The sequence below is a fragment of the Arvicanthis niloticus genome, chromosome 5, assembly GCF_011762505.2.
Source record: "Arvicanthis niloticus isolate mArvNil1 chromosome 5, mArvNil1.pat.X, whole genome shotgun sequence".
Classification (NCBI taxonomy): Eukaryota; Metazoa; Chordata; class Mammalia; order Rodentia; family Muridae; genus Arvicanthis; species Arvicanthis niloticus.
In genome coordinates, this window is record NC_047662.1 from 93,471,071 (window position 1) to 93,498,724 (window position 27,654).

At 32.7% G+C, this 27,654-nt stretch overlaps 1 protein-coding gene across 1 annotated transcript; it reads right to left on the minus strand.

The window, feature by feature from the left end:
• Nucleotides 1-66: 66 nt before the first annotated feature.
• Cylc2 (cylicin 2) lies at nucleotides 67-27,654 on the minus strand. Its single transcript, XM_034503726.1, has 9 exons — nucleotides 27,571-27,654; nucleotides 22,346-22,386; nucleotides 19,989-20,110; nucleotides 16,727-18,739; nucleotides 16,034-16,078; nucleotides 15,388-15,495; nucleotides 14,990-15,096; nucleotides 9,366-9,555; nucleotides 67-290 (listed from the first exon to the last, which is right to left on the minus strand). Exons 1-4 carry the CDS (start codon nucleotides 27,585-27,587, stop codon nucleotides 17,465-17,467), a joined length of 1,455 nt encoding a protein of 484 aa, XP_034359617.1. The 5' UTR covers nucleotides 27,588-27,654; the 3' UTR covers nucleotides 67-290; nucleotides 9,366-9,555; nucleotides 14,990-15,096; nucleotides 15,388-15,495; nucleotides 16,034-16,078; nucleotides 16,727-17,464.

A 27,654-nucleotide genomic window follows, 5' to 3' on the forward strand; every position in this document is an offset into this window, starting at 1 on the left:
ATGTTGACGAGGGAAAAGTGAAGTAAAGTCCAGGGATATATATATATATCAAATGCCATGACAACTATGACCATATGTATGGTTTTAAATTAAAATGTAACCATAACATGTAGAGACATATGAGACGTATCCAAGGAGAGATGTTTTAATGGATGTTCTCCTCTGATGTTAAAATTCATTCATTTCAAAATTAGAGCTGCCTGACAACTTCACGGACATGAAGATAATCAAAAGAATGAAATGTTGCACTCTTCCATAATGGGAATTTTGAAAAGTTCATCATAGTATACCTGGAATATAATCACATAAAAGCAACAAAAATGTCAGTGGTAAGCCCAGATATATCAGGTATCAGAAAAAAAATGAGTATCAATATGTACATTCTTGGTAACTCAATTATTTCAAATTGATAATAGATTACATTGATAAATATGCTTATAAGTAAACAAACAATCTACTTAGACAAAGATTTGTTAAACAGATTCATCTGTACATCCTATAATTTCTTGATCAGAGCTTGGACCAGCAGTTGGGGGTGGGGTAGTCTCTCTATTCCCACTGTCTGGATTCACATTTATTTGAAGTAAATATATATTGATACTTTTCATGCTAAAAACCACTGAATTAGAAATTTAGGAGAGTCAGACAGTTAATAATGAGATGTAAAAAAGATACTTTCTAACAGTGAAGAGTATTTAAACCCAATATGAGCCACTCAGAAAGCTGAAGCATCCTGTAACATCAAACATGTTTAAAGCCCCAAGAACACTCAAGGGGAAATATGTTCAAGATGCTAAAGGTTAAACATAGATCAATAATTCTGTGATCCTACAAACATTTAACTTTCAAATGTGTTTTGTGTGAGCCTGGATTTTTCAATAAATAGTCATGACTTTATTTTCCTCTCTAATAAACACTAACAATTTATAGTGTCCTTATGTTGCTAATTTAACTTCATTTAGCTTAAGAGTAAACTGTATGATTTCCTTAGTTGCTACCCAAATTCTTTATTTATAAACTCTGAAACAGTTTTCTATGATTCACCATAAAATTACAATATGGTAAAGGTGAGAATTATTTCTTTTTAAAGTAAATAATCAAATACACATAAAAATTAGCATTTTAAAATCTATAACAATAATTCATGAAGAGATTCATGACCTGATGTTTTGTTACAATTTTAGGACAAAAAAATTTGCTTCATCTCTATAGTCTACATCAAACTTTAGTCCATTTAACACTACATGTTAGACTTATATATAGATAGTTTAATTTTATTGTAAGCTAGGCTCCAGATTAAACATACAATTTCTATTTGCATTCTTTTTAAAAAGAAAAGTTGAGAACAATTATTATTACAGAAATATAAAGATTACTGGCTTTGAAACTGTCCACACACATACACGCACACATGCACCCTGCAGTATCTTGAATTTATCAAGAGAAACAATTATCAAGTCTTTTTTATTAATCATGTTTAATTAATTCATTAATCATTTTATTTGTTTACATTTCAAGTGATATCTTCCTTCCTGGTTACCCCTCTATCAACTCCCATACCATCCCTCCTCTCCCCCTCTCCTTTGCCTCTATAAGGGTGCTCCTCTACCCATTCATCCTTTCCTGCCTCATCCTTCTAGCATCCCACTATACTGTGGCATCAAGTCTCCCTCTATTCCCATTAATGTCAGATAAGACCATCCTCTGGTACTTATGTGTCTGGAGTCCTGGTTCCCTCAATGTAAACTCTTCAGTTCATGGTTTAGTCCCTAAGAGCTCTGAGTGGTCCAGTTAATTGATATTGTTCTTCTTATGAGATTGCAATCCCCTTCAGCTTTTTCAGTCCTTCCCCTTGCTCTTTCATTGGGGTCCCTGGGTTCAGTCTGATGGTTGGCTATAAGTATCTGCATCTGTATTGGTTCAGTGCTAGTAGAAACTCTCAGAGAACAATCATAATCTGGCCTCTGTCAGAGATGGTCAGTGGTTAAGAGCACTGACAACTTTTCCCAAGGTCCCGAGTTCAGTTCCCAGAAACCATGTGGTAGCTCACAACCATCTGTAATAGGACCTGATGCCCTCATGTCTGAAGAGTGAAAGTGTACTCACATACATTAAATAAATAAATAAATAAATAAATCTTTTAAAAAATATCAACTCTTTAAACAGCAACTTCAGACAATATTTCAGTGTTTTTCTATGCAAACTGTATAATTCGTATAAATAGTATTTTACCAAAGGAACCTGTAAATTGAAGTTATGTTTTCTTAGTAGTTATTAGGTCTCTTTTTGGAGACTATAATCACCAGTGCTCAAAATACTACAGTTTTTTAGATTTTGTACATTTAGTAATGAATTATCATACAACAACTACTAAAATAGATCTACAAATGTAGGACATAAAATAAATAAGGTATCTGGACAGGACTAGGGATTATATTCTTTCCCCTCTATATCAATAATTATTCTAACCATGCTTTTAATGAGAATCTGTCAAGATCCAAGAGTTAATACTTCATAATTTGATAAAGGTATATGTTGCAAAAAATTGAGTAATCTTTCTCAAATTGCTATATAAAGAATTAACACTGTACAAAAATACCATACTACAAATAGATGGAAAATTTGAACAGATATTTGGGGAGTTTATTTACCTCAGGTTTGTAGCTCTCTGGAAGCAAACTTTTTTATGTAGCTTATAAACTTTATAAAACTTAACTATATAAACCCAGAGTAATGCTTTAGATTTTTTCTATATCTTATGTGTATTCATATCTAATGGTTTTGATCCTCTTAGCTAGCTCTCTGTGGCTCATTTTCAAACTTGGTTGCCCTCTCTTGGACTCTGTATTTTTGCCACTCTTGGACTGTCATCGAGTTTGAGGTATCTTTACAGAATGACTGTTGCCTCTTTTCTGAAAGAGCTTAAATTTCCCAAATGGAAGCAACAAAGCTTAGTGATAAGTTATTTAGCCATGAAATCTCTGTCCTAGGAGTTAAATAGGTTTGCTATATAATTATTTTATGTACCCCTATATTAGAGGAATTGGTACTAAAACAATGTTAAATGAAATAAAGTGAGAAGCAATTGCACAAATAGATGAATGAAGAATGAATTACATGCTGTCCTCACAGTGCAAAATAAAATTTACAGATAACACAACAAAGTAGTTGTATGTATGTACAAGCTGGTAGTGTTGGTGTTACCTAAAAATCTAAATATATACCCACCAAGGGCAAAACACTACTGATTGTAAGCTACACTTTTGTTTAGAATGCCACACTACTTTGCTTATTACTTTCTAATTCACTGCGAATCATTCATGCATTTCTAAATGATATTCACACGTTTCAGTATCCATAGTAGTAATTTCTTAGGAAAATAAGAGTATGTTCTGCATAGGAAGATGGCAAACAAACAATAATTTCTTGTTTTTGTCTTTGCTGGTTTCTTAATTATATAACTTGGTTCAATCACTCTAGAAATTTGAATTAATGAATGCTACCATTGGATTGCAATTGAACTTTGTGAATGCTTCTATGCCCTCTCTTTTTGTTCATGTACCTGAAGAATACATTGTTTAATGCCACTAGCCTAAAACTAAATATAGTTTTAGAAAAATAATCTCCATTAAGGAATATTATCTAAAACATATGGTATAGAACACGTTTTTAAAGGTTTCTTTGATTTTAGTAAGATAATGCTTACTTGTACTCTTATTTTTTTCTAGATGCTTGTTACTTTACTCAGCAACTCTGTTTAAGTTATTCTTCCTATTGGTCTGTTTTCTAAATATTTTCCATAATTTAGTCTTTAGTGAATAAAATGGGAATCTGAATTATTTTTCATTATGAACTGAAGTAGTTATTAATGATTTTTAAAATAGAAGTATGAGGAACATTATAGGCTTTGATCTAAACATACACAAATTCCACATACATAAACATACAAATACACACATGCATTGCAATGCAACTATTTTACCAAGATTAATAAGTATGAATTGCTTAAACAGCACATTTTAAATGAAGTTTCAGTGTTGTCATATATGAAGTTGGATATATTAATAAATGTAATTTATCCAGTGATTAATCATGAAATTAAAAATATATTCAAAATAAGAGCTAGCTTTGCAACAGAACATGTTTGTTATTGTCATTGTTGTTTATTGTTCATGTCATTTATTCATTTGAACATACAACTTCTGAATGTTAGCCATTAAACTGTTCATATTTTATTAAATGGCTTTCATCCAAATGAGTCCACAGTAAATTTAATGTTAAACATAAATTATGAAACCTTAAATATAAGAGGTGACATAATGTCTGTATTTTAAGCATAAAGTACTCAACTAAAATTAATAATACATTTTTCTGTCATTCATTTTAAATTCATTGCTGTACTATAGTCTACCCAATGTATCAGCAATCTCAACATAGGTTACATTATTATTAATCACTGAAATAAGAGCAAAACTATATCTTAAGTTTCATGATCTTTCCTTTTATCTCTCTTACATGCATGTGAGTGCACTTGCGTGTGCGCGCGCACACACACACACACACACACACACACACACACACACACACACTGTCTGTTTACTCAGAGAAACCACTCTTTACCCTTGCAAATTTAGAACTGACTTGTGAATGACTGTGATGAGGGCTTCTATAGAGAAACCATTTCAGGCCACAATTAAGGAAGCCATGCCATTGTAGCATTCTGTCTTCTGTGTGTTATGTTATGTTGTTTCTATTCCTGAGTTTCTATTCCTGCACAAAATCATGACCAAGAAGCAAGTTGCAGAGGAAAGTGTTTATTCAGCTTACACTTCCACATTTCTGTTTATCACCAAAGGAAATCAGGACAGGTACTCACAAAGGGCAGGAATTTGGAGGCAAGAGCTGATGCAGAGGCCATGGAGGGATGTTACTGGTTTGCTTCCCCTGAATTGCTCAACTTGCTTTTTTGTAGAACCCAGGACTACCAGCCCAGGGATGACACCACCTACAACGGGCCCTCCCACCCTTGATCACTAATTGAGAAAATCCCTTACAGTTGGATCTCATGGATTGTTTCCCTGATACCTTCTTCAGCTTGTGTCAAGTTGACACACAAAACCAGACAGTATAATTGACCCCTGTCAACATAACACAGAAACACACCACTTTCAAGCCTCAACCCTTACTTTCTTATTCATCTGCTATATCTAAATAACTTTAAAAGCCTCACAGTCTTTACAAATTCTTACATACTAAAATTACAATCCCATTAAAATATGCAATCTTTTTTGAAATTTAGTTTTTTACAGTTCAAAGTTTCTTAATTGTGGGCTCCACTGCAGTATTTTCTTACTTCAAGAAGGAAAAAATATCAGGGCACAGTCACAATCAAAATCAAGATCTAACTGTCCAATGTCTAGGATCAACTTAAGATCTTCAGTGCTACTCTAAAAAGTTGGGTCACTTCTTCATCTCCGCCCTTTTTAGCACACACCTTGTAGGATTCAGCTGCCTGTACTCCACTACTGCTGCTATTTTTGGTGGTCATCTCATGGTATGAGCATCTCCAAAACATTGCTGTCTTCTACTGCAACTAGGCTTTACCAATAGCCTCTCATAGTGTCTCTTCATGGAGCCAAGCCTCAACTCCTTCCCACAGAACTAGATAAAACTCATCAACTTCAAAGAAGCAAGTGAAAGAAGTATGTGTTCAGAGAGCATGAAAGTGAAAGTTTGTATATCTCCTGGTGAATCTTTGTCCTGAGTTCCTGATATTTGACTTTCTGGTTCCAGAATCTTATGGTCTTCAGCTATGTTTTTCTTTTTTTCTCCATCATATTCTTAGAAAGTGTTTTAAGAATTCCTGTATTAATTTAATATATTTTGAATTTATATTTGTGTTACAAAACTTTTTGAGACAAAATATGATTATTGGATATTCATATTTTCAAGTATTTCCACTGGTCAAAAATTTTAAAGTGCAATGTAAAGAATTTCAAGATTACTAAGATATTAAATAATTTGTACAGATGTTGTGTATCTTGTTTCACTAAAAATGACTCACACTGAATATTGGAAATTAAACATGTTTTTCCTGCAAAGTGTGAATGTCCCTACTCATAGACCTACTGGAAAAGAGAGTAAAATAGAAAAAACAGTAGAATTACAATAACACTTTCTCTCCTGCCAGGGTCCAAGATTACAGAATAATAAAATAAGAAGGCAATTTTAGAGATGAATTAGGAGAACTATATGGCTTCAGATGTCATAATGAAAACCATTGCTAACAGTCTTTTCTGTTTCCCTCTCCTTCCTGTTTCTTCTCTTTCCTGGTAATATCAGATTAAATAATTGCTTGGATCAGGCATTAAGAAAGAAATAAAGAAAGGAAGAAAGGAAGAAAGAAAGGAAGAAAGAAGAAAGAAAGAAAGAAAGAAAGAAAGAAGAAAGAAAGAAAGAAAGAAAGAAAGAACTATAAAAACTATTTTAAATGAATGCCAATGTTGAAGAGGTCATTCAGGATACAGAAGATATGTTTGAGAAGCATCCTTAGCACTTATCAAGAAGCTTCACTATGTGGTAAAAAAGTCAATCAATAACCTTAGAAAAAGACCTAGTAAAGACTGGTCAGTGTTGCAGGTGCAGAATGTTACAACATTGACTGTTAATAATTATCCTGAAACTTTATTTACAATTATTAAAATTTTAAATATTTGTTTTTATTGAAAAGATTTATTTGTACATCTTACATGATGTAACACCCTAAAGTTTAGATGTTCTTTTTTATATCCTCAGTTACATAGTCTTTACTATGGGAAGGTAACTAAACGAAATGAAAATATTTTATTTAAGAAGAAAATTATACAATTAAAATATGCTTGGCCAATATGTGTAATGAGTATTTTAGGCTAGACTATTTTTAATCTTCTTGATTCAAGAATTGTATTTATATATACATTGAGAACATAGGAATAGATTTTCTTTATTTTCATTAGCTTCTAATTATAATATGATTCTCATAGAATAAATATGGAATTATGAGCTAATTGTCTATGACTTTGTTTACTTGGAACTTGTATTTCTGGCAAAGTTTGAATGAGAAGTTGATGGTGGCCCCACAGTTATGACAAATACATACAACGATTTGCACTCAATAGATTATAAAAAAAACCAAAACAAGCAAAAAAGACATCAAGTTGGAAGAATATGAAGAAATATGAATTTTGGAAGATGTAGGTGATAGAATGGGATATAAATATGTCAAAAATATGTCAGTTTTTATTAATTTCTTTCTGATCAAAGAAGATATTCCTTAATGGAGCGATTTGTGGTTTGCCTCCTCATAGTCACATGTATTACTGTTGGATTAATTTGCAATCCTCTAGTGACACACAACACAGAGCATCTTTGTAAATGTTTATCATCAGTGTATCTTCTTCAGTGAGGTAACTGTTCACATTTCTCACTCAAAGTTTAAATTCACCTACCTTGAAAGCTGTAATAAGTATGTCTTCTTTTCATTTAGACTCTACAAATAAGCATTAGCATGTTACCAGGTCCCACTTAATCTTCAAAGACAGAGCACTGCCTTCATCTTTCCTCACCACCAATTCTTCAGACTGCTTATTAATGTTACTTACATTCCATAACTTACATTACATTAATGTTACATTACTTACATTACATTAATGTTTCATTCCTTCCATTGTCATCCTTTCTAAGTACTCACAATCAGTCAGCTAAATGCCAAGATGGTCCTTTCCCTTCCCCGAGGATGAGAGTGATCTTTTCCCTACTCTCCAAAAACAAGAGTTTAATTAGCTACGTGTATTGAACCAGTGTTTATCTCAGTCACATTCAAAAATGGTGACTTATATTTAAGGCCAAGACTTAGACACTGAAGTGGCAACGACAGAAGCAGAAACCCCATCATACAAGAAGAGACTAGTTGCAGGCACATCCAAGCTTCCAGGTTTTGCCTTCCATCTCCCACTCATCAAGGAAGAACACATCAATGTCTTAAAAATTAAAATAAAATATGCTTGAAAATAAACATATGAATGGGAAATATTTTCATGTATTAATTTTGAGTTGGATGATTGTTAGATTCCCCCAATTCAATGACAATTTTAATGATTTTAATGTTCTGCTTTAAGATAAGCTGTATTCCATTATCAGATTTGAATAAATGTTCCTGGGCTCAAATACTACATAACAAAAGAGATAGACAATACACAGTCATATAAAGTTCACCAAAATGGAAATATGTAATATCATTCCTCTGAAGTACTAGAAAAGCATATGTTTTTCTGTAAAAGTACTTTATATAGGAAGCTGACTACCTATAATATGCTTAGTTTTCATTGCTTTACATTTTCAATGATTCTCACATGCAGTGATTGACTGACTATATCATTTCACATTTTTTGTATCTTTTTAGTGTTGTCTGCATTTCAATTATTATTACTCAATTCCCCTTGGGAATAACATTAAATAAATGTTAATAGAATATATATTAATATGTAAATGTTACTTAAATATCTAATATATTTTACATAGAATTTTTAAATTTGAATATTTTCTCACTTTTAATGGTGATATTTATAATTTTTCAAAGTGAATAATACAGGATTTTAATATACATTTAGTTTAACACTGTATGTGTATAGAAATAGTTTATTGTCAACTGCAGTACTTTGTAAATTAAATATTTGGTACATACCATAAAATATGAGCAATAGAGATATTAAAATATAGAAAAATTATAAAGCAACCTTTTTTTTTCTTTGCGTAATATATTTTCCAGTCAAATGTACAAATAAACTTTAAAGAATGCTTGGGTGAAAGAGATTGTTCACATATTTATTCTTGTATGAAATGTAATTATTATATTAACCATTCAAAATGTCAAGACTTAGACAACTCTGCCCCATTTCATAAATAGGATATAAATTCTATAATCTGGCACTAAAAATTTAGATTCAAGAAAATGTCTATTTTAGTTCTACTAGTATATTCAGGCAGATATTTATAAGAAAAGACTGAAACTATCTCCCATTCTCAAAAGTCTTATAAAATAATTGTAATTCTAGCAAGATTCTCATGCAAAGAAGTTCATCATATTAAATTTATTTCCATAGCATTAATGATAAGTCACATTACAGTTCAACACAACTGAATTGACAGTTACTTACAGATACTTTGACTCACCTTAACAATCAATAAATAGGTTACAAAGACTGGACGTAAATGTTAGTAAGATTTGCATACCAGTGAAGAACAATCAGGAAATATATTTATAATGAGCTAACTTGGAAGTTTCACATCACTCTCAGAACGCAACAAAGTTTAAATTTAGCACATACCATAGATTTTGAATAAAAGTATACAATATCTTCATTGCCAGGGTTCTGCTGTACTTCTTAAATGACCTTCATAAAGTTATGTTGGTTTTTTTGTTGTTGTTGTTTTTATTTTTATTTTTTTTTTTTTGCTTCTTGCTTCCAGTGTTGGTGATATCTCTTTGATTTCATCATCTTCTTTCTTTTTCACATTCTTTAAATTATAGAGTATCATTTGTAAATATTTAATGTTATGGCTAGGAATAAGCTCTAAGATCAGAATCAATATTAGTGAAATAAAAAGTTAAGCCATTTAAAAAAAATATTTCATACATCCTGACTGCATTTTTTCCCTCCCTCCCTTTCCTTATCCTCTATACCTCTTCTCTTCCAGATCCACTCCTCAAAATGTTTCCCTTTAGAAAAATGATTGATCAAATATCAAGGCTCTGCTCAGTACCAAAAACATAAGCTAAGCTTTTAAACCAATTTTATTTTTCTAAGTGTTATTTAACTTTTCTAGGCATTATATATACTTTCTGATGCTTTATAATCACATTAATTTTACCTAATCTTAATATAAGTATTTGAATTTAAAAAATAAGTTGATTTAAGATTTTAAGTTCAAAACATTTAAAAGAGACATACTATATCTCAACAATATTCTATTTTATTAATTTAATATATATGCCATACAACCATGATATTTGCAATATCATGGTTGGACTTAACTCATAAGACAAAGACTAATAAACATAATGTATATATAAATACATTTTACATTAAAAACCTTCTGACCAAACTTTCTATCCCTTTGTCATTTTATTGTCTTTGCATTCTCTGTTTCTCTGAGTATTTAGATCCTTCTCCGAGAAGTGAGATAGAGAAGATTTATTTTGTAATCTTATGATTATGTGTATGTGTGTGTATGTGTGTACACATGAGTGCAAGTGCTCACAAAGTCTAAAAGGGGTGGGAGATCTATTAGATCTCATTGGCCAAGAATTACAGGAAGCTGTGAATTTCAACTGGTTGCTAAGAACCAAACTCAAGTTCATCTTTTTAGTTCTGATATATTGATTTAAAAGAGTTGGAGAATGAGCTCAGAAGGGCAATTGTCAGATTATATCTTTTTTTTCTGTATTTCCTTTTTTTAAATTTACATTTCAGATGTAATCCCTTTTCTCCATTTTCCTCCACCCAGGAATCCCCCTATCCCATCCTCCCTCCCCCTGCTTCTATGAGGATGTGCCCCCACCCACCCTCCCACTCCCACCTACCCACCCACAAATTCTCCCACACTGGGGCATCCAGCCTTCCCAGGATCAAGGATCTCCTCTTTTATCTATGCCCGACAAAGCCATCCTCCCTTACATATACAGCTGGAGCCCTAAGTGCTCCCAGGCTGGTGGTTTAGACCTCGGGAGCTCTCGTTGTTAGGTATTGTTGCTCTCATGGGGCCGCAAACACTTTCTGCTACTTCAGTCTTCTCTCTCATTCCTCAACTGGGAACCCCATAATCAGTTCAATGGTTAGCTGTGAGCATCCACCTCTGAATATGTCAGACTCTGGCAGACCTCTAAGGAGACAACTATATCAGGCTCCTGTCAGCATGTACTTTCTGGTATCCATATCAGCATCTGTCTTTGGTGACTGATTATATCTTAAGGAACTCAAAAGATGATAAATAATATCAAACATGTTGGTGCTTACGTGTAATAAATGCTCTCACGTCTAGCCATTAATGTCATAGATATGAGGACAACATAGGCTTCAGGAAAATTTTTCTCAAATTAAAATAAGGATACAAACAGAAAACAAATCTCAAAACACAAAACAATATAGTCTTTAGCAAAAAGGATCACAGCTTTGGGTCCTTTATTACCCAAATTCTGACTTGATTATAAAACTATGATAATAAAAATAGCATGATATTTGTATTAAAATAGAATCATGAAGTCAAGGACAAGATAAAGCAAGCAAAAGCAAGCCCTTGTATAATCATGGTCAACAGCTTTTGTAGAAAGTTGACAAATGTACAATAGATAAAGCATGATCACTTCTACCAAGATAACTGGGAGAAGTATACATTGCTCTGCTAAACAATACAGTTGGAGATATATCATGCATAAAATTAAAGTCAGATTGGATTTAGAAATTGGCTCAAGTATTTAATCTCTTAAAATCCATTTCCCAGAGATATACTTCCTTCACAAAATACAAATTTCTTAAACCTCCCAATCAACTTAACCAATTGGGGAAAAGTATCAGCTACAGACACCTTTGGAGGGAATAGCCATTTAAACTACCACAAGACTAATCATAATATTGAACACAGAGTTTGCAACATAATTTCAGAGTCAACCATTATTTATGTGGATTCCATAGACATACAGTAAACAAAAGTTCACCCTTTTAAATAAACTGTTATATAAACTGGATAACCATATGCACAAGAAAAAAATAAGTATCTCATTTCATTTACATATACCAACTTAAAGTCAATAAAAGACATAAATTTAGGGACTGAAACTATAAAATCACAACATCAACAAAACAGTAGAAGAAAATTTCTCAACAATGATATTGGCAATACAATCCCAAAAGCATAAGCAACAAAGCACAGACAAACTGTATCATCCTAAAAATATTATGTGCCACCACACAGGACAATTAAAAGAGTAAAAAAATAACAAAATGTCTTGAGAAAAAACATTTGAGGACTATAGCTTCATTACAAATGATATAAAATACCAAACAACTCAGTAATATCAAAACATTTAATTCAATTTAATAATGAGCCAAGACCCTAATAGACATGTCAAAAGAAAGTATACAAATTGGCAGCCTATGTATAAGTTTTTAAACATCATTTAATACTTGTGCTAGCTGAACTCCTGTCTCTGTATCACAACATCTAAGATAAGTAACTTTTAAAAAAATTTTTCCCTCCCTCCACTTTTGCCATCTCCAGCCACTCTCCCTCTCCTTTACATCCATGCCTCTGTTTCTATGAGAGAAAGAGAGAGAGAGAGAGAGAGAGAGAGAGAGAGAGAGAGAGAGAGAAACTCAAATTCCATAGGAAATATAGGAAGTAACTCGAGTTGAGATGCATATTTTCTATATACAAGTTCTACTATAAAAAATTATTTCTTGTTCTCTCTTGGTCTACATATTCTCAAAAGTAGATCTATTCTTAACTAATAGTTGTGTGTCTAAGAATAAGTGCCCTGCCCAATAAATGAATGAGACAAAAAAAGCTTTCAATGTCACCAATATCCAAAGAAATGCAAGTTTAAAAGGTCATGAGATCTCCTCACACTGATTAGGGTGGGCCTATGACATATGATAGATGATAGAAAGCACAGCAGTGGAGTTGGTAGAAGGGGAGCCCCTCTGCAGGGTGTAAGTTAGTGCAGCCACTATCCAGAACTCTGTGGAATCTCTGTAGAGCTTCTTGTGATCCAGCCATTCCACTTCTCAGCAACTCTACCAAAGTCAGCCTACTCAAGTGCTGTCTGCACTCCATGTTCTCTGCAGCATTATTCACAAAAGTGTTTTTAAAAGGGCCTATGGACAAAGAAAGGAACAATGCAACACTCTGCAGACCTAGAAGTAAATTCTTGTAATAACATCAGTGAAGGTGAAACTTTTCATCATCAAATGAAATTATCCACCTACAAACTATCACATAACTTGTAATCTCACTCAATGATGAAGATTAAAATCACTGGAACAGGGAGTCGGATCACAGTGATCAAAGGCCAGGAGAGTCACCTTTCAGGTTAAATGATACAAAATTGCAGCTGCTAAGAACTGTTAACTGCAATAGACCTGCTTTACAATGATGCATTTTTTTGCTTTAAAAATCTTGAGAGTTTTAAAAATATTTCTGATCATGCAAAACTATTAACTATGTGGAATAACATATATTTTAATAGATTAATGAATTTCCTTATGTATACATAAATATAAAAAAATCATGCTGTGTGACATGTACCTAATGCCTACTTATTAATTAAAAGGCATCAGTTAATTTCTCTCATAAATTATAAAATCCACAGATAAGAATGGAAAAAACGTTTGGCTTTGATTTGATAACTGTTCACATGCGAAAGCAAAGGCCCTATTTAAGAAAAAAGAGTTCTTATGGAGAAGTTCATTAAAGTTAAACTATACATTAAAAAAAAAAAAAACTTTAAACTCCCTGTAAGAAAATGATCAATCTCATCACAAAGAGACAGAGATCTGAATAGACATACAACCAAAGAATATTTTTGCTGAGTTCACAGAGTTTTGAACACAAAAAAATCATATGTAACATCTTTCATAGCATACACGATGAGAAAAAATATAAACCAGAACAAGGATATAGCACTACATACTAATTTGGATGGACAAAATTCAGCATCCTGACAACAGTGCATAAGGACAATATTGTGACTCAAAATACTACGAACACAAGATGGAACAGACACTTTGGAAGTTTGGTAATTTCTAATGTAACTGAGTTTGTATATATATGTATGAATATATAGGTATTGATTTACCTGAGTAAATAAAGTCACTGGGAAAAAAAAGGTTTCCATAGGGATATGGTTGCTGGATTAGGAACTAGGGAATCGCAGAAACATTCAGGGTTATTAGATAACATGTTGCTTGTAGTGACATATTAGTTTCCAGTATAAAATGAAACATACTAGTAACTCATGAAGAAAAGACAAGAAAGAAACATAATAAACATCTGTCAGTAAGTGAAAACCTTTACCAGTCTGTAAAGGCTACTGAGATACATATTTCCAACTATATGGCATTTTCTAAAAGCCAAAGCTATGAAAAGGTCTACACACACACACACACACACACACACACACACACAATTGCCAAATGACAGGATCAAAGGACAAGGATTCATCCTTGTAAGGAAAGATGACTTGGTGGAACCTAGTGTTTGTACAAGAATTTCTGACCTCAAATAAATTACAATTACAAGTTTGTCAAAATACAAAGAAAGTACATAATACAGACAATCCAAATGAAAACTATGGACTGTTTTTAGCAATGATTTGTTTGTGCAGAACCATAAATTATCACAAAAGTAAGACTCTGAAGGGAGATGCTGGAAATAGAGGAATCATTGCATGTCCGACTGCTTGCAAGGTTCAAGGTAACACTACTCAATTTGCCTGTCAACTTATAACTCACAAAATTAATTCATTAATCCATAAATGTACAACTTAAGCTGAGAATGACAATTTGAATGACTTTGACAATGTGAAGCTCTAGTGAATTGCCATCCAGAAAACTTGTGTGCAAGCTGTAATTAGAAAACAGCGTATTGTTAAATGTAGAACTAAAGCAATGTGATAGAGGTATGACAGAAAAAAAATAAAGCATCAATGGTGCCGACCTAAATAGAAGTAGTTTCCAAGCAGATCAAATTAAAGGCCTTAAAAGTCAGATCAAAGGTTTATGCAAAATGTAACATCAATTCATTACAAGTGTTGAGCCAATGTAGAAATATGGTAGTGTTGTGGTTTGAATGTAAAATATCTCTCATAGGGTTATATGCTTCAACACTACTTTGAAGACTATATGAACTTCAAGAGTTGTAGTATAAGAGAAGAAAGTGAGTCATTGTGACAAACCTTGAAGTTTGATAGCCCAACCCAACTTCCTCCTCTTCTCTGCTTTCTCACTGCAGACTTGGTAAAAACAGCAACTTCATACCTCTGCCAGTTGTGATGGACAGTGCCTTTCAACCAAGAGACAAAATAAACACTTTGTTTCTCCAGTTGCTTTTGTAAAATATTTTCTCATAATAATAAGAATATAAACAAGCAGAGTGGGCGTCTGCCAGATGGGGGAATGGGAAATGCTATCTTGAGACAAACCAGAGGACTTTATCTGCAGTTAGGGTTTGGAGTCTTTTAGTGAAATATAAAAGTTACTATAACTTTGAGTCTGTAAATGTCAGAAATATGGAACTGACAAAGTCAGAAAGGGTAGGATTTAGAATGAGGAAAACTTAGTAAGGATTACTCACCAGTCTTAGATGAGGTACTGGCTTAGATTGCAGAATCGAGATTTGGGAACCATAGTCTTTGATGGTCATATCAAGTGTTCTGTTGTGGTCATGTTGATTTGAATATGCCTGATGACAAATAAATAGGCTGACTTATATAGTTTCTTTTATTACATTGGAAATGAATGAAGTTAGTTGGGTTAAAATGTAGGCTAAACTGGCTTATAACATCATAAGACTAGATGTAGTAACAAAGAAATGATGTGAGTGGAAGAGTGAAGCCTCTAGGATAAAGTCACCCAGATGGTGAATTTGACCACCTGGAGAATTTTGCTGACCTTTTTGAAATTTTACACTAGTAAAGTAAAAGGTCATTTTTCTGTACATTGCACATTTAATTGAACCCCAAACTGTATTTTTGTATTCTTAAGAGGAAATTACTTTGAGATCCATTAAAGCTATCCCATGTATCTGAGACAGACGAGAAAAGACACATAAGCATCTGTTTCAATTGCTTTCACTGTCACAGTTCACTGAAATTGTCCCAGTTGAACAATGCCATTGTCTGTTGAACAATGACCTGTTGAGGGAGCAATGAATCATTATTTGTTTCATAAGTAACAGAGAGAACCATGCTTACTGTGCAAGTCAGACAATAATTCCTTACCATTGGGACATCCTTTGATGTCAATGAGTAGCTTCATCCTGCCTCCTGAGGTTGCATCAGAAAACATAATGGAGAGAAAGAAATTGCTGAATAAATTGCATAAATGTGTAATTGACAGAGATAATGATAAGTCACAAATGAATGAACTGGTATTAATTAGAAATCTCAGATATGCTGAAAGCAATGCTTTACATTGCTTTTCCCCCTCAATAGTAGGAGGAATTTGGAGTCATAACAATAGTTATTTTATTTACAAATCAGGAAGTTAATTATATTTATATCTAAAATAATGTATTACAATAATCTATTCTGATTTGTTACAGTCTGTTTAAATTTATTATTATATAAGTATTAAGAAACTCTATAAAAATCTTTTATAGCTCATTTAAATTTGTCTTTATTGAGTTTTGATCCTTCTTTTCTTTAAATACAGAGGTGATACTATTCTTCTATTAGAAAATGGAATTAATCATACCTTAAGAAAATTCATAATCTCTCCCTCAACACAAACATTTCCATTTTTCTTAACCTTGTCATTGACAATTTAAACAATTGCTTTGTTTTATGTTAACAAGTAACCTTAAAGTAAAAGTTACAGTGTTGAGTGCGAGGACTTTGACATCAATGGTCTTCCAGCAATTGGATAAATTATTATAATTCAATTTGAGTTAAAATAAGACAACACTAACTTACCAAAAATGTTCATCAGGAATTACAGGTGGGTCAGTCTTGTAGTTACTTGAAACTCAGATGGTCCTGTAAACAAACTCAAGGTGTGCTTTCTCTTTTTTCCTATGGATGGTGGTCTTTCATCTTTCCTTCCATCTTTGTCTTCATTCCTTCCACACTCATCCTTTGTTCTCTTCCTTCTCTTCTATTTGTTTTCCTTGTAAAGCCATTTTTGATATTTATTTAGTTCAAACTCTATTTTCTAAGCATTGTTTTGCCTTTCTTGGCTATTAAGTGCTTCTTAGGTGTACAAGCTCAGCTGCACATGATTAAATCTAGAGACAGCACTAAGCCTTCTTGTAAGATATATGTTTTTTTTTTTTTTTTTATAAACAAAGTCCTTATGGAATAGTGTGGGTTTTTGTTGTTTTCCAATCATTATTATCTGCATTCTTATTTGCATATTCTTTGAATCTCTCTAGTGATTTTACTTTTAAACCTCCATAGCTACAAATTTTAAATAGGTATCTTCCACATTGTTCAATGAATCCTATGGAGTTTTCTTAGCCCCCTCCCCTTTTTTTTTTTAAATTCCATGAGTATATTTTTATCTCACCTTGTAATTTTCCTTCTCTTTAATAAATGATTTGATTAATCTTTGTATACTTCTTTTATCTCATGGATGAATGTTAAGACTATTGGAATGGGTTCACTGAATATGCTTTGGAGTTCATGCCTTCAGTTTGCTTTCTGAACCAAGACCTACTTCGCCTTCTTTTCTTTCTTGTCTTTCTTGTCTTTCTTGTCTTTCTTGTCTTTCTTGTCTTTCTTGTCCTTCTTGTCCTTCTTGTCCTTCTTGTCCTTCTTGTCCTTCTTGTCTTTCTTGTCTTTCTTACCCTCTTTTGCGTCTCCATCTCCCTTCTTCTCCTTTTTCTCTTCCTTCGTTTCCTCTTTCTTTGCATCTCCCTTTTCACTTGCAGAATCTGTAACTGTATCTTTGCTTTTTGAATCCTGTTTAATGGGTTTTTCATCTTTCTTTTCACCCTCTTTGACAGCTGATGTACTTACAAGTTTTTCTTTTGAAGCCTTTGGACTTTTTTTACCTGTCTTGGAATCTTTCTTTGCATCAGCCTTTCCAGCTTCAGATTCTGAGGCTGAAGCTTTATCCTTTGAGCCTTTTTTACCTGTCTTGGAATCTTTCTTTGCAACAGCCTTTCCAGCTTCAGATTCTGAGGCTGAAGCTTTATCCTTTGAGCCTTTTTTACCTGTCTTGGAATCTTTCTTTGCAACAGCCTTTCCAGCTTCAGATTCTGAGGCTGAAGCTTTATCCTTTGAGCCTTTTTTACCTGTCTTGGAATCTTTCTTCGCACCAGCCTTTTCACTTCCAGATTCTGAGGCTGAAGCTTTATCTTTTGACCCTTTTTTAGTAGCCTTGGCTTTCTTCGCACCAGCCTTTTCACTTCCAGATTCTGAGGCTGAAGCTTTATCTTTTGACCCTTTTTTAGTGGTCTTGGCTTCCTTCTTCGCACCAGGTTTTTCACTTCCAGTTTCTGAGGCGGAATCTTTATCTTTTGACCCTTTTTTAGTGGCCTTGGCTTCCTTCTTCACACCAGGTTTTTCACTTCCAGTTTCTGAGGCGGAATCTTTACCTTTTGCACCTTTTTTACTGGCCTTGGCTCCTTTCTTCCCATCTGCCTTTTCACTACCAGATTCTGAAGATAATCTTCCCTTGTCCTTCTGTAAATCCTTTGAAATTTTCTTGGCAACTGGTTTGGGACTTTCTCCCTTGTCTGTCTTTGATGCTGTCTTCTCTTTTGCTTCAGATTCATATTTTTTCAGTTTCACTTCTTTCTTTGTTTTTTCTGAAGGCTTGAGTGTGCCTGCTCTTTTAGACTCCCCTCTGCCAAAACGAGGTGGTTTTGGTGGAAGGCCCTTTCTGGCAGCTAAATAAACGGATGGTCTCTCCGATATTCTCATCAGGGAACGGTGCATCCATAATGGTGGTCTGCGAATTCCTAATTTTTCTTCATCAATTACCTCAATGTTGGTAAGAATAATAAGGGGGAAAACATGGTTTATATAGCTTTTAATAATAAGATGCCACATACATATTTTAATTACAACTGGAAATACCTTTTGAATATATATTTTTAATATTCTTAAAATACATATTATAAAAAGAGGATAAATTGTGGGTTTTTAGGTCTATTTCACCTTTGAATTTCATTATAATTTAGAGTAACAGGCAATTGTATCCCTGCTTGTGATTTACTTTAAATTTAGCGGGGTCACAATCTTTCGTTAACATTTAATGTCAAAATTTGGTAGAAATGTCCATAGGTCCATGTCACATTAAAACCTCTCTTCATTATTAGGAGAGGTTAATTTTTAACCTTTAAGTGGGCATTTTTGGGAGGAAGCGGGTACACTCTCTTTCTAGATGAAATTTAATAACTAGTTATTCTCTGAGATAGATATTTGGACATATCTCAACCTATAATGTCATTTTCTGCACTTTATAATGCTACCTACAGTTACAGGTACAACCCTCAAAGTACTTGACTTTATATAAATTATCATCAATCGATAACATAGTCTACTATACACATTTATAAATAAAATTAATTTTCAATTTCTATCAAAGTATTTGGAACAATTATAAGACAAATTGCTAGTTTTAAAGAAATGTTGAACAATAAAAATAAATTGAGTAAAAAAAAGGAAAAATAGAAGTTGATCATAATTGTTGGGATTCATTTCTAAAATTAAAAAGATGATTATTCATTTATTTTAGGCAAATTTTTTAACCAAGAATTACTCCAGAGATTTTGAAAATACTTATCTTCTAGCTTTTATATATATATATATATATATATATATATATATATATATATTTTTTTTTTTTTTTTTAATTCTAAATTTTATTTTGAATTAAGGAATCATTGAAAGTTTACCAGGGTGTAGTGTCATTGCATGACACTACTCTGATAGTTTATATTCAGTAAAATTTTCCTTGATATTCACATTAATTTTGAATTGAAGTAACTTGAATTTTTGCTCTATAAACATTCCATTTACTTCAGATAATAACACTGAATGAAATGTTAGCATACTCTAGTTATCATTATTAAAATTTGGATAGCAATTATATAAAATATGTCTATGATGACAAGCTCCTGTTAGCCCTTATTCACAAAGCACAGTTTACAATGTATGACTTTACAAGATTATTGTTACTAAATAGTTACTTATTGTTAATATATCCATGGTATTTTAATATACTTACAGGAGCTGTATTGTTCTGTAACTGGGAAGGTAGTGATCTCCGTTTCTTTCCTGGCCTTGGTGGTTTGGGAAATGCCAGGGAAAAGTATTGCTGATTCCATGACTTTTTGCTTAATTCACTGACTAAAATAAGAAAGATAACATATGCCTTGCTATGAATAGACTTTTTCTGAACTGAAATGGACATGCATGTGATATATACAATACAATGAATGAATAAATGAATGAATGAATAAATATCACAGCTTCATTTATTTGTTAGTTTGAAATTCTCTGTAATCAAATGAAAATTTGAGTTGTACACTAACCAGAAATAACTAATGGCTCAATATTCATAATGAACCTAGTGTGGTTTATAATATAAAAGAAGAAAAAGAGTATTACTACTTCCATTATATATTGCTTTCTTCCAGTTTAAACATATTGCCATGTGTTTTTTAGTTTGAATATAATCTTGCTGAGAAGAGAAACATAATGTGGCAAGCACTTCTGTAGCTACCAAGAACCATAAAACATGCAGAAAGTATGTGTTTGAATTTAAGTACTAAGACTTAAAATCCTATTAGAGAATATTCACTTTCTCAGCTATAAGATGACATATAATATATTCAGAGACATGCCATTGTTATTGAATATTTGCTACATAAAATGTAAACAAATAGAAAATGATGATAAAGTTCACAGAAATAACAGTAGCAATGAATAGGGGCATTTCAATGACAACTGAGGCCAAGTAGAGATACCATCACTCAATTTGAATATATGAAATATAGCAAATTTTAGAGAAATGATTTTCTGCTAGTCTTCAAAGGACAACATTAGCATCAGTGATTAAAAGTGCATAATGAAAATAATATTGAAATTTCATTGAAGAGAGAAAACAAACTGGTACTTAAAGGCTTTTCAATATTAAACCTATTTGCCTTGTCTATTACTTACATACAATAAATATCAACAATTAGGAATATAGTTAGAGTTTTTAGGTTGATGGTATTTAGATTCTTCACTGCTTTTCAAATATAAGATTTTTGTGTTATATTACTTATAAAATTATTTCAGTAAATTTAAAACCATGCTTACATAATATATACCTATGTTCACACCTAAGTATTCACTTTGCACACAAGAAAGCTTCTCTGGCATGTAAATATGGCATATTAACAATAGTCCATGAATGAAGATAACACATATCTAAAATTAATCTTTTGAGGATTTTGGAAACAACCAACCAATTGAGCCTGATTTGACACAAGACCTTCTACATGATATGTAACCTAGACTCAAAATTGCTTAGTTACCAAGAACCCAGAAGCCTAGGGTCAAAGAAAATATTACTGGTCTTTAAAAGAATGGCTATAAAATGCCTCCTAATTATATTTATTCTGTAATGCTCAAAGATCAGTTTCTTCTTCAGCCATCATCAGAGAAGCTTTCTACTGCGGCAGACTGGAACAAATACAAAGAGCCACAGCCAGGCATTATACACACACACACACACACACACACACACAAACACACACATACACACACAAACACACACACACACAAACACACACACAAACACACACACAAACACACACACAGAGAGAGAGAGAGAGAGAGAGAGAGAGAGAGAGAGGGAGAAACAAAGACAGACAGAGACAGAGAGACAAAGAGACAAAGAGACAATGAGAGATACAGACATAGAGACAGGCAGAAAGAGAGAGAGAGAGAAAGAGACAGACCATGACAAAGATGGGGGATCTTGGAACACTAAGCTCTAAATGGGATATCTCTAGCAAATCCTTATCCTTAGAACTCAGGAAACTCCATGGAAAGGGAGGTGGAAAAACTAAAAGAGTCAGAAGAGATGGAGGAACTGGAAGAACAAGTCCCTCAAGATCAGCTTCAGTAAATTCATAGGAATTCACAGAAACTGAAGCAGCAAGCACAGGGCATGATCAGGTCTGCACCAGGTCCTCTGCTAAGTAGGAAGACTTTCAGTTTAGAGTTTTTATGGGACTCCTGAGTACATGAGTGAGTGGATCACTGTTTCTTGTGCCTTTTCTTGAGCTTTTGCTTCTGTTTCTTTTCCTTATCCAACTTTGATGTGACTTCTTTTGTTATTATGTTTTATTATGTTTTGCATTTATCTCTTTGCAGCCTGTTCTATTCTAAAGAGACAGAAGGGGAGTACAGCTGGATGAGAGAGGTGGAAAGAAAATGGGAGCAGTAGAGGGAGAAAAAATTGTAGTCAGGACACTTTGTAAACCGGGAAATGGAGTAACATTTGAAGTGTAAATAAAGAAAATATCCAATAAAAAAGTGAAAAATAAAAAAAAATACATTTTAAAAAATAAATATTAAACTCTACCTTACCTGGAATATAATTATCGTATGCTCCATATGTCACTTTTAGGCTATTGAAATAAAAGGGAAAAGTTTTAATTAATTTATACAAAAAAATCATCATTATATGTAAGCAATCACCACCAACCAGGTAATTATTAATTTCTCACTAATTGTAAGCCAATCTCATCTACAGGACAGTAGGAATGAGTGAATATTATTACAACTTCACCAAAGTTAAGCTATGATAGAGAATCTATCTATCTACCTATCTATCTATCTATCTATCTATCTATCTATCTATCTATCTATTTTTAATCTACCTATATATCTATGTGTATTGTGTAGGAGAGAGCGGTGAGAGAGGAAGGAGAGATAGAGGGATTTAAAGCCTACTTCCTTTTCAAATCTGAATTTTACAGATTTTCTTTGCTTTTATTTTTCTTCTCTTTTTTTTTTTTTTTTTTTTTTTTGTGGGGGGAGGGTTTCGAGACAGGGATTCTCTGTGTAGCCCTGGCTATCTTGGAACTCACTCTGTAGACCAGGCTGGCCTCAAACTCAGAAATCTGCCTGCCTCTGCCTCCCAAGTGCTGGGATTAAAGGTGTGTGCCATCATTGCTCAGCTACAGATTTTCAAAATTAATTTGTAAAACACTGATCAATGTATATTTTTAATGCCACATCAGAGATTTTCTTGACTTTTAGCTGAAATATCAATTTCTAACTCATGTTTAACTAAAGCATGAACTCAAAATGATTCAAATTTGGGTCCTTAAATGAGGTATGTGTGAGTGTGCATGTGTGCTTGTCTGTAGTGTCAGTGAGCATGGTAAGTGTTGGTATAGTTTCATTGTGTAGATATTTTTTAAAAAATCTATCAAATTAACACATTATGTTGTAATTAATACCTTCTCACTTTCTTTGTTTCTTGTCATAGAAAAACATTTGCTACCAGGAATGAACATATTGTTAACCAATTTTTATTTGTTGTAAAGAAAGACCATCAACAATATGCATCAGTTCTGTTGTCCTATGCTCTTCTACTCTGCAACAGATGGACAGCAATTGTTATCCTAACTGAAGCAGAGCATTAATTGTATACTCAAATAAACCTCAAGTATACTTAGTTTCTCAGTTTCCCATTTATTATTTTCATATGTATGGGAATGAGGTGTTTGCATTTGTATGAATGTTTGAATTATGTGCAGGTACATGTGTTTGTTAGTGTATGAGCATGTGTGTACATGAGAAGGCAAAACTCAATGATTATCTTCAATATATACTGAAGCATGATACTTCACTTGATGGCAGAGCTGACTGAGTCTGTTAGTCTAACTTGCTTGCTATGGCAATCCTGTCTCTATGCACTGGAAGTATAAGCAGGCATCTACATATTAATGACAGTTACATGGATTCTGGAAATATGAACTGTTCTTAGGCTTATACAGCAAGTACTGAATGCAATGAGCCACCCATTTACCTCCATATTTTACTTATTTGATAATATATAAAGTTAAAAATCTATCCTCCATCTTTGTCTCAACTGTAGAACAACTTTCTCATCGCTGAGTATACATAGCTGAGTCATTTTAATGGTTCTGATTTTTCATTAGCAACAACACTTTTTAAAATTAAGAATTAAATACAAAATGAAAGTTCTAATATGTTGGAATACTATAAGGTGTCATAAAACAAAATCTGTAGATTTGGTATCTCACTATGCCAAATGATTGTTTAAAATCAATCTTTTGAATTTTTGTGTAAAAAAATATAACAGTATAAAAAAGGAGGGGAGAAAAGATATTTTAAATCATCTTTTAGGTCAATATTAATATATTACTATATATTATGTAAAGATTATTAAATTATTATGTCAAGATTATTAAAAATTCATATTACAGAAATACACTCCTTAATGAGTAGGTCCATAATACTTTAAATTTCAACGTTTTCTTCCAAAAAATAAAATGATGGATCAAATAATAACTGAAGTTTACACTCCACAATAAAAATCAATTAAAAATAAAATTAATAGCACATTTATCACAATAAATAAACAATATGATTAACTCATAATATGCAGAACAATTTATGAAAGGAGCAAAACCCCCTTTCCTGGGCTTTTTTCCTTTTTGATAACTTATTTATTTTTATTTTATCAGTACTTTTATGTTTCATTTATATTTATATTTCATTCATTTATTGGAAGAAAATAGAATAGAAAATATCTTTCAAATTTTTATGAAATGTGTCTAGAAACTATAAAGTGTTAACAGCAAAATCAATAATTTAAGACTGTCTTTTTCCTATAATCTGAAAGCAAAATCACTAACTCCTATGACCATTGTGTCTAATATCCATTCCATGTTTTATGACAATAGAGAAATGGAGACTGGGGTGACCAGAGTCAATCTGTCTGTATTCACAGAAAAGATGAATGGGTAAATAAAATACCTAATACAACTTTAAAAAAAGAATGCATTGTTGACTGAGTGTGCTAAGATTATAGATTGTAGTTGTTTAACTGTGTGATAAGTTATAATTATTCATTTGATTCAAAATATGATCACTGGGGGAAAAGTGTCTTTAAGAATGTCTGTAAGGGTTAGACGGTGGTGACTTATGACTTTAATCTCAGTGCTGGAGAGGCAGAGGAAGATATATCTCTGAGTCCAAGGCCAGCCTGGTCTACAAAGCAAGTTCCAAGAGAGCCAGGACTAAACGGGAGACCATGTGAGGGTCAGGTGAAGGAGGTAAGAATGGCTGTGAGGGGATTATCTTAATTACATTGATTGATGTGGGAAGATTCACCCATAGTGGCAGTACCTTCCTTGGCAAGAGAAAGGGAGCTAACCAGTAGCATGCACTCATGAGTTCATTGTTTTCTGCTGTAAAGTATGGTGGAGAGACAGTGAGGTCCCTCAAGGTCTAATCACTGCTGTAAAGTATGGTGGAGAGACAGTGAGGTCCCTCAAGCTCTAATCACTGTCATTTTCTGACATGGTAGATGATAACCAGAAACTAGGAGGTGAATAAACACTTACTTTCCAGAATTGCTTTTATCAAGTAGTTTTTATTCTGGTAGTAAATATGAAACTAAAGCCAATTACATAATTTATAATTCTGTATATCTGAAACTTTGAGTTATAATTTAATGACATGAAACGAACATATAAAGAAAAAAAGTTAACAGTTAAAGTTAACATAAATAACATATTGAACAAATGGTCTTAGATATCTACAGAGCACTCCAAATAACAAACAGATTATCCATTCATCTCAGTGAAGTATTCTCTAGGATAAATTAGAACAGAAAAATAAAAGCTTTCAACCCGTTAAGACAGCATTGGAATCTTGCAGAGTATCTTTTCTTATAATAATGAAATAAAACCTGAACCCAATAAGAAAATACTTTATAACATTTAGACAATTCAAATCCCAGGATATTAAAGAATATTACTCTTTTATTAATTGGTTTTCTACAATTTATGGCTTATATTTATTTATTAAATTAGCATAACAAATAACAAATTTCCTTGTGTTATTTTCATACACACTTAGGGTTATTTGACACTATCCCACAATACAAACATGCACACACACACACACACACACACACACACACACAAGCACAAAAACATATCTTCTCTCTTATTCTCCCTGTAGCTCCCTCCCACAACACAAAGGTGAATTCATTTAATAAATTTTTCAGTTCCATCTATTTTTCGCCAAACATTAGACTCTCACTTTTCTTTACAGCTAAGTAAAATTCTACTGTGTATACAATAGTTTCATAATCCATTAATCTTTTGAAGGATGTCTAGACTAATTCCATATCCTTGCTATTATTGATTAATGAGCAAATATCTCTGTTTAACCACCAGTGTGTTAAGAGAGAAATAGAGAAGCAAAGCTTAAATTTCTTTAAACAAATGACTATGGAAATGCAGAATACCAAAAATTTTATAGTAAATGGATTATACATAAAAAATATGTGCTACATCAAATATTTGTAAATACCTCCAACAAATACATTTATTCTACTTCAACTGATAAGAAAGGAAGTTCAAGAATATTGTGTTTGTAAAATATGGTAGCTTTAGAAACACAAGTGATATATTATCTCAAGAATATGTCATATGAAAGGTTGATATCATAGATGTAGGATTAGGATTAGAATGATGGTCATTAGATACTGTAGAGTGTGTCTTAAATACTTTTCCTATTGTTGTGATAAAACTCTCAGACAGGGAGCCAGAGGCAGGCATTTCTCTAAATTTGAGGCTATCCTGGTCTACACAGTGAGTTCCAGGACAACATGTTATATTTCAGAACACAGTTTAGTTTTGAATAGCCAAGTTCCTCAAGTCCTAAACATATGCATGGGAAATGCATTCAGAGCATCTTTATGACTCTTTTATAAACAATGATACGATCCAGGGAAGTGGGCTCTGGGACCCACAGAAAAGTTTCTTTAATGTTCAAATTTGTACAAATCAGATCATCTACAGTTAACAGGAGTTGTTAAAGGTTTAAAAGAGCCAGCCTCCCCTTTATATTTCTGAATTTCATTCTTTCGTCTTGCCTTCGGGCTTTCTACACAAGGTTTTACATGTTGAAAGGTATTTTATTTATTAATTATTAATTATTTATCTCACTGATTTTCCTAATTCATTTGGACAGAAATAACTTAAGTGTAAGAAAGCCGTTATTATCAAATTACTTTCTCTGTCTAGATAGCCTGCTTCATATGTCAGAATACTTTACAACTCAGAATTTATCAAGAAGAGTGCAGTTCACAACCTACTATCTTCCTTCATGTAGGAATTTCACCATTAGACTTCAGCCTAAAACACCTAACTCATGGCCTTTAAGGGTCAGTCATCATTTTTGTGACAAACATAAATCATGTTCCCATAAATTTGTAAGTGGCCAGAGAGGGATGATCCTTTCTTATTAACAATAATTCACTATGTTATATAATAATTTCTAAATTCATCATGACATGAAATTAAGACTTTTAGAAAAAAAATCCAAATCTCCACATTTTGCTAAAGTAGAGCAAATAAATCTTATATCAATGTAGCTAATGCTATGGCCTAAGAATGAAGCTCAGTAAATTAAAGCCTTCTTCCATGCTTATCATTGGCCTAAAAGCAACATAATAAACGTTACTTCACAGGAAAGACAATAACTGCTCAATTAACTGAGAATTTCCATTATTTTAAAACAGAAAACTTGACAAAAAGACTTACAATCTTGGTATAGACATTTCTCCCACCTGTGACGTGCCAGGGCCTAAGTTTGGTGATATGAAAAAATGATGTCATAAACAGAAC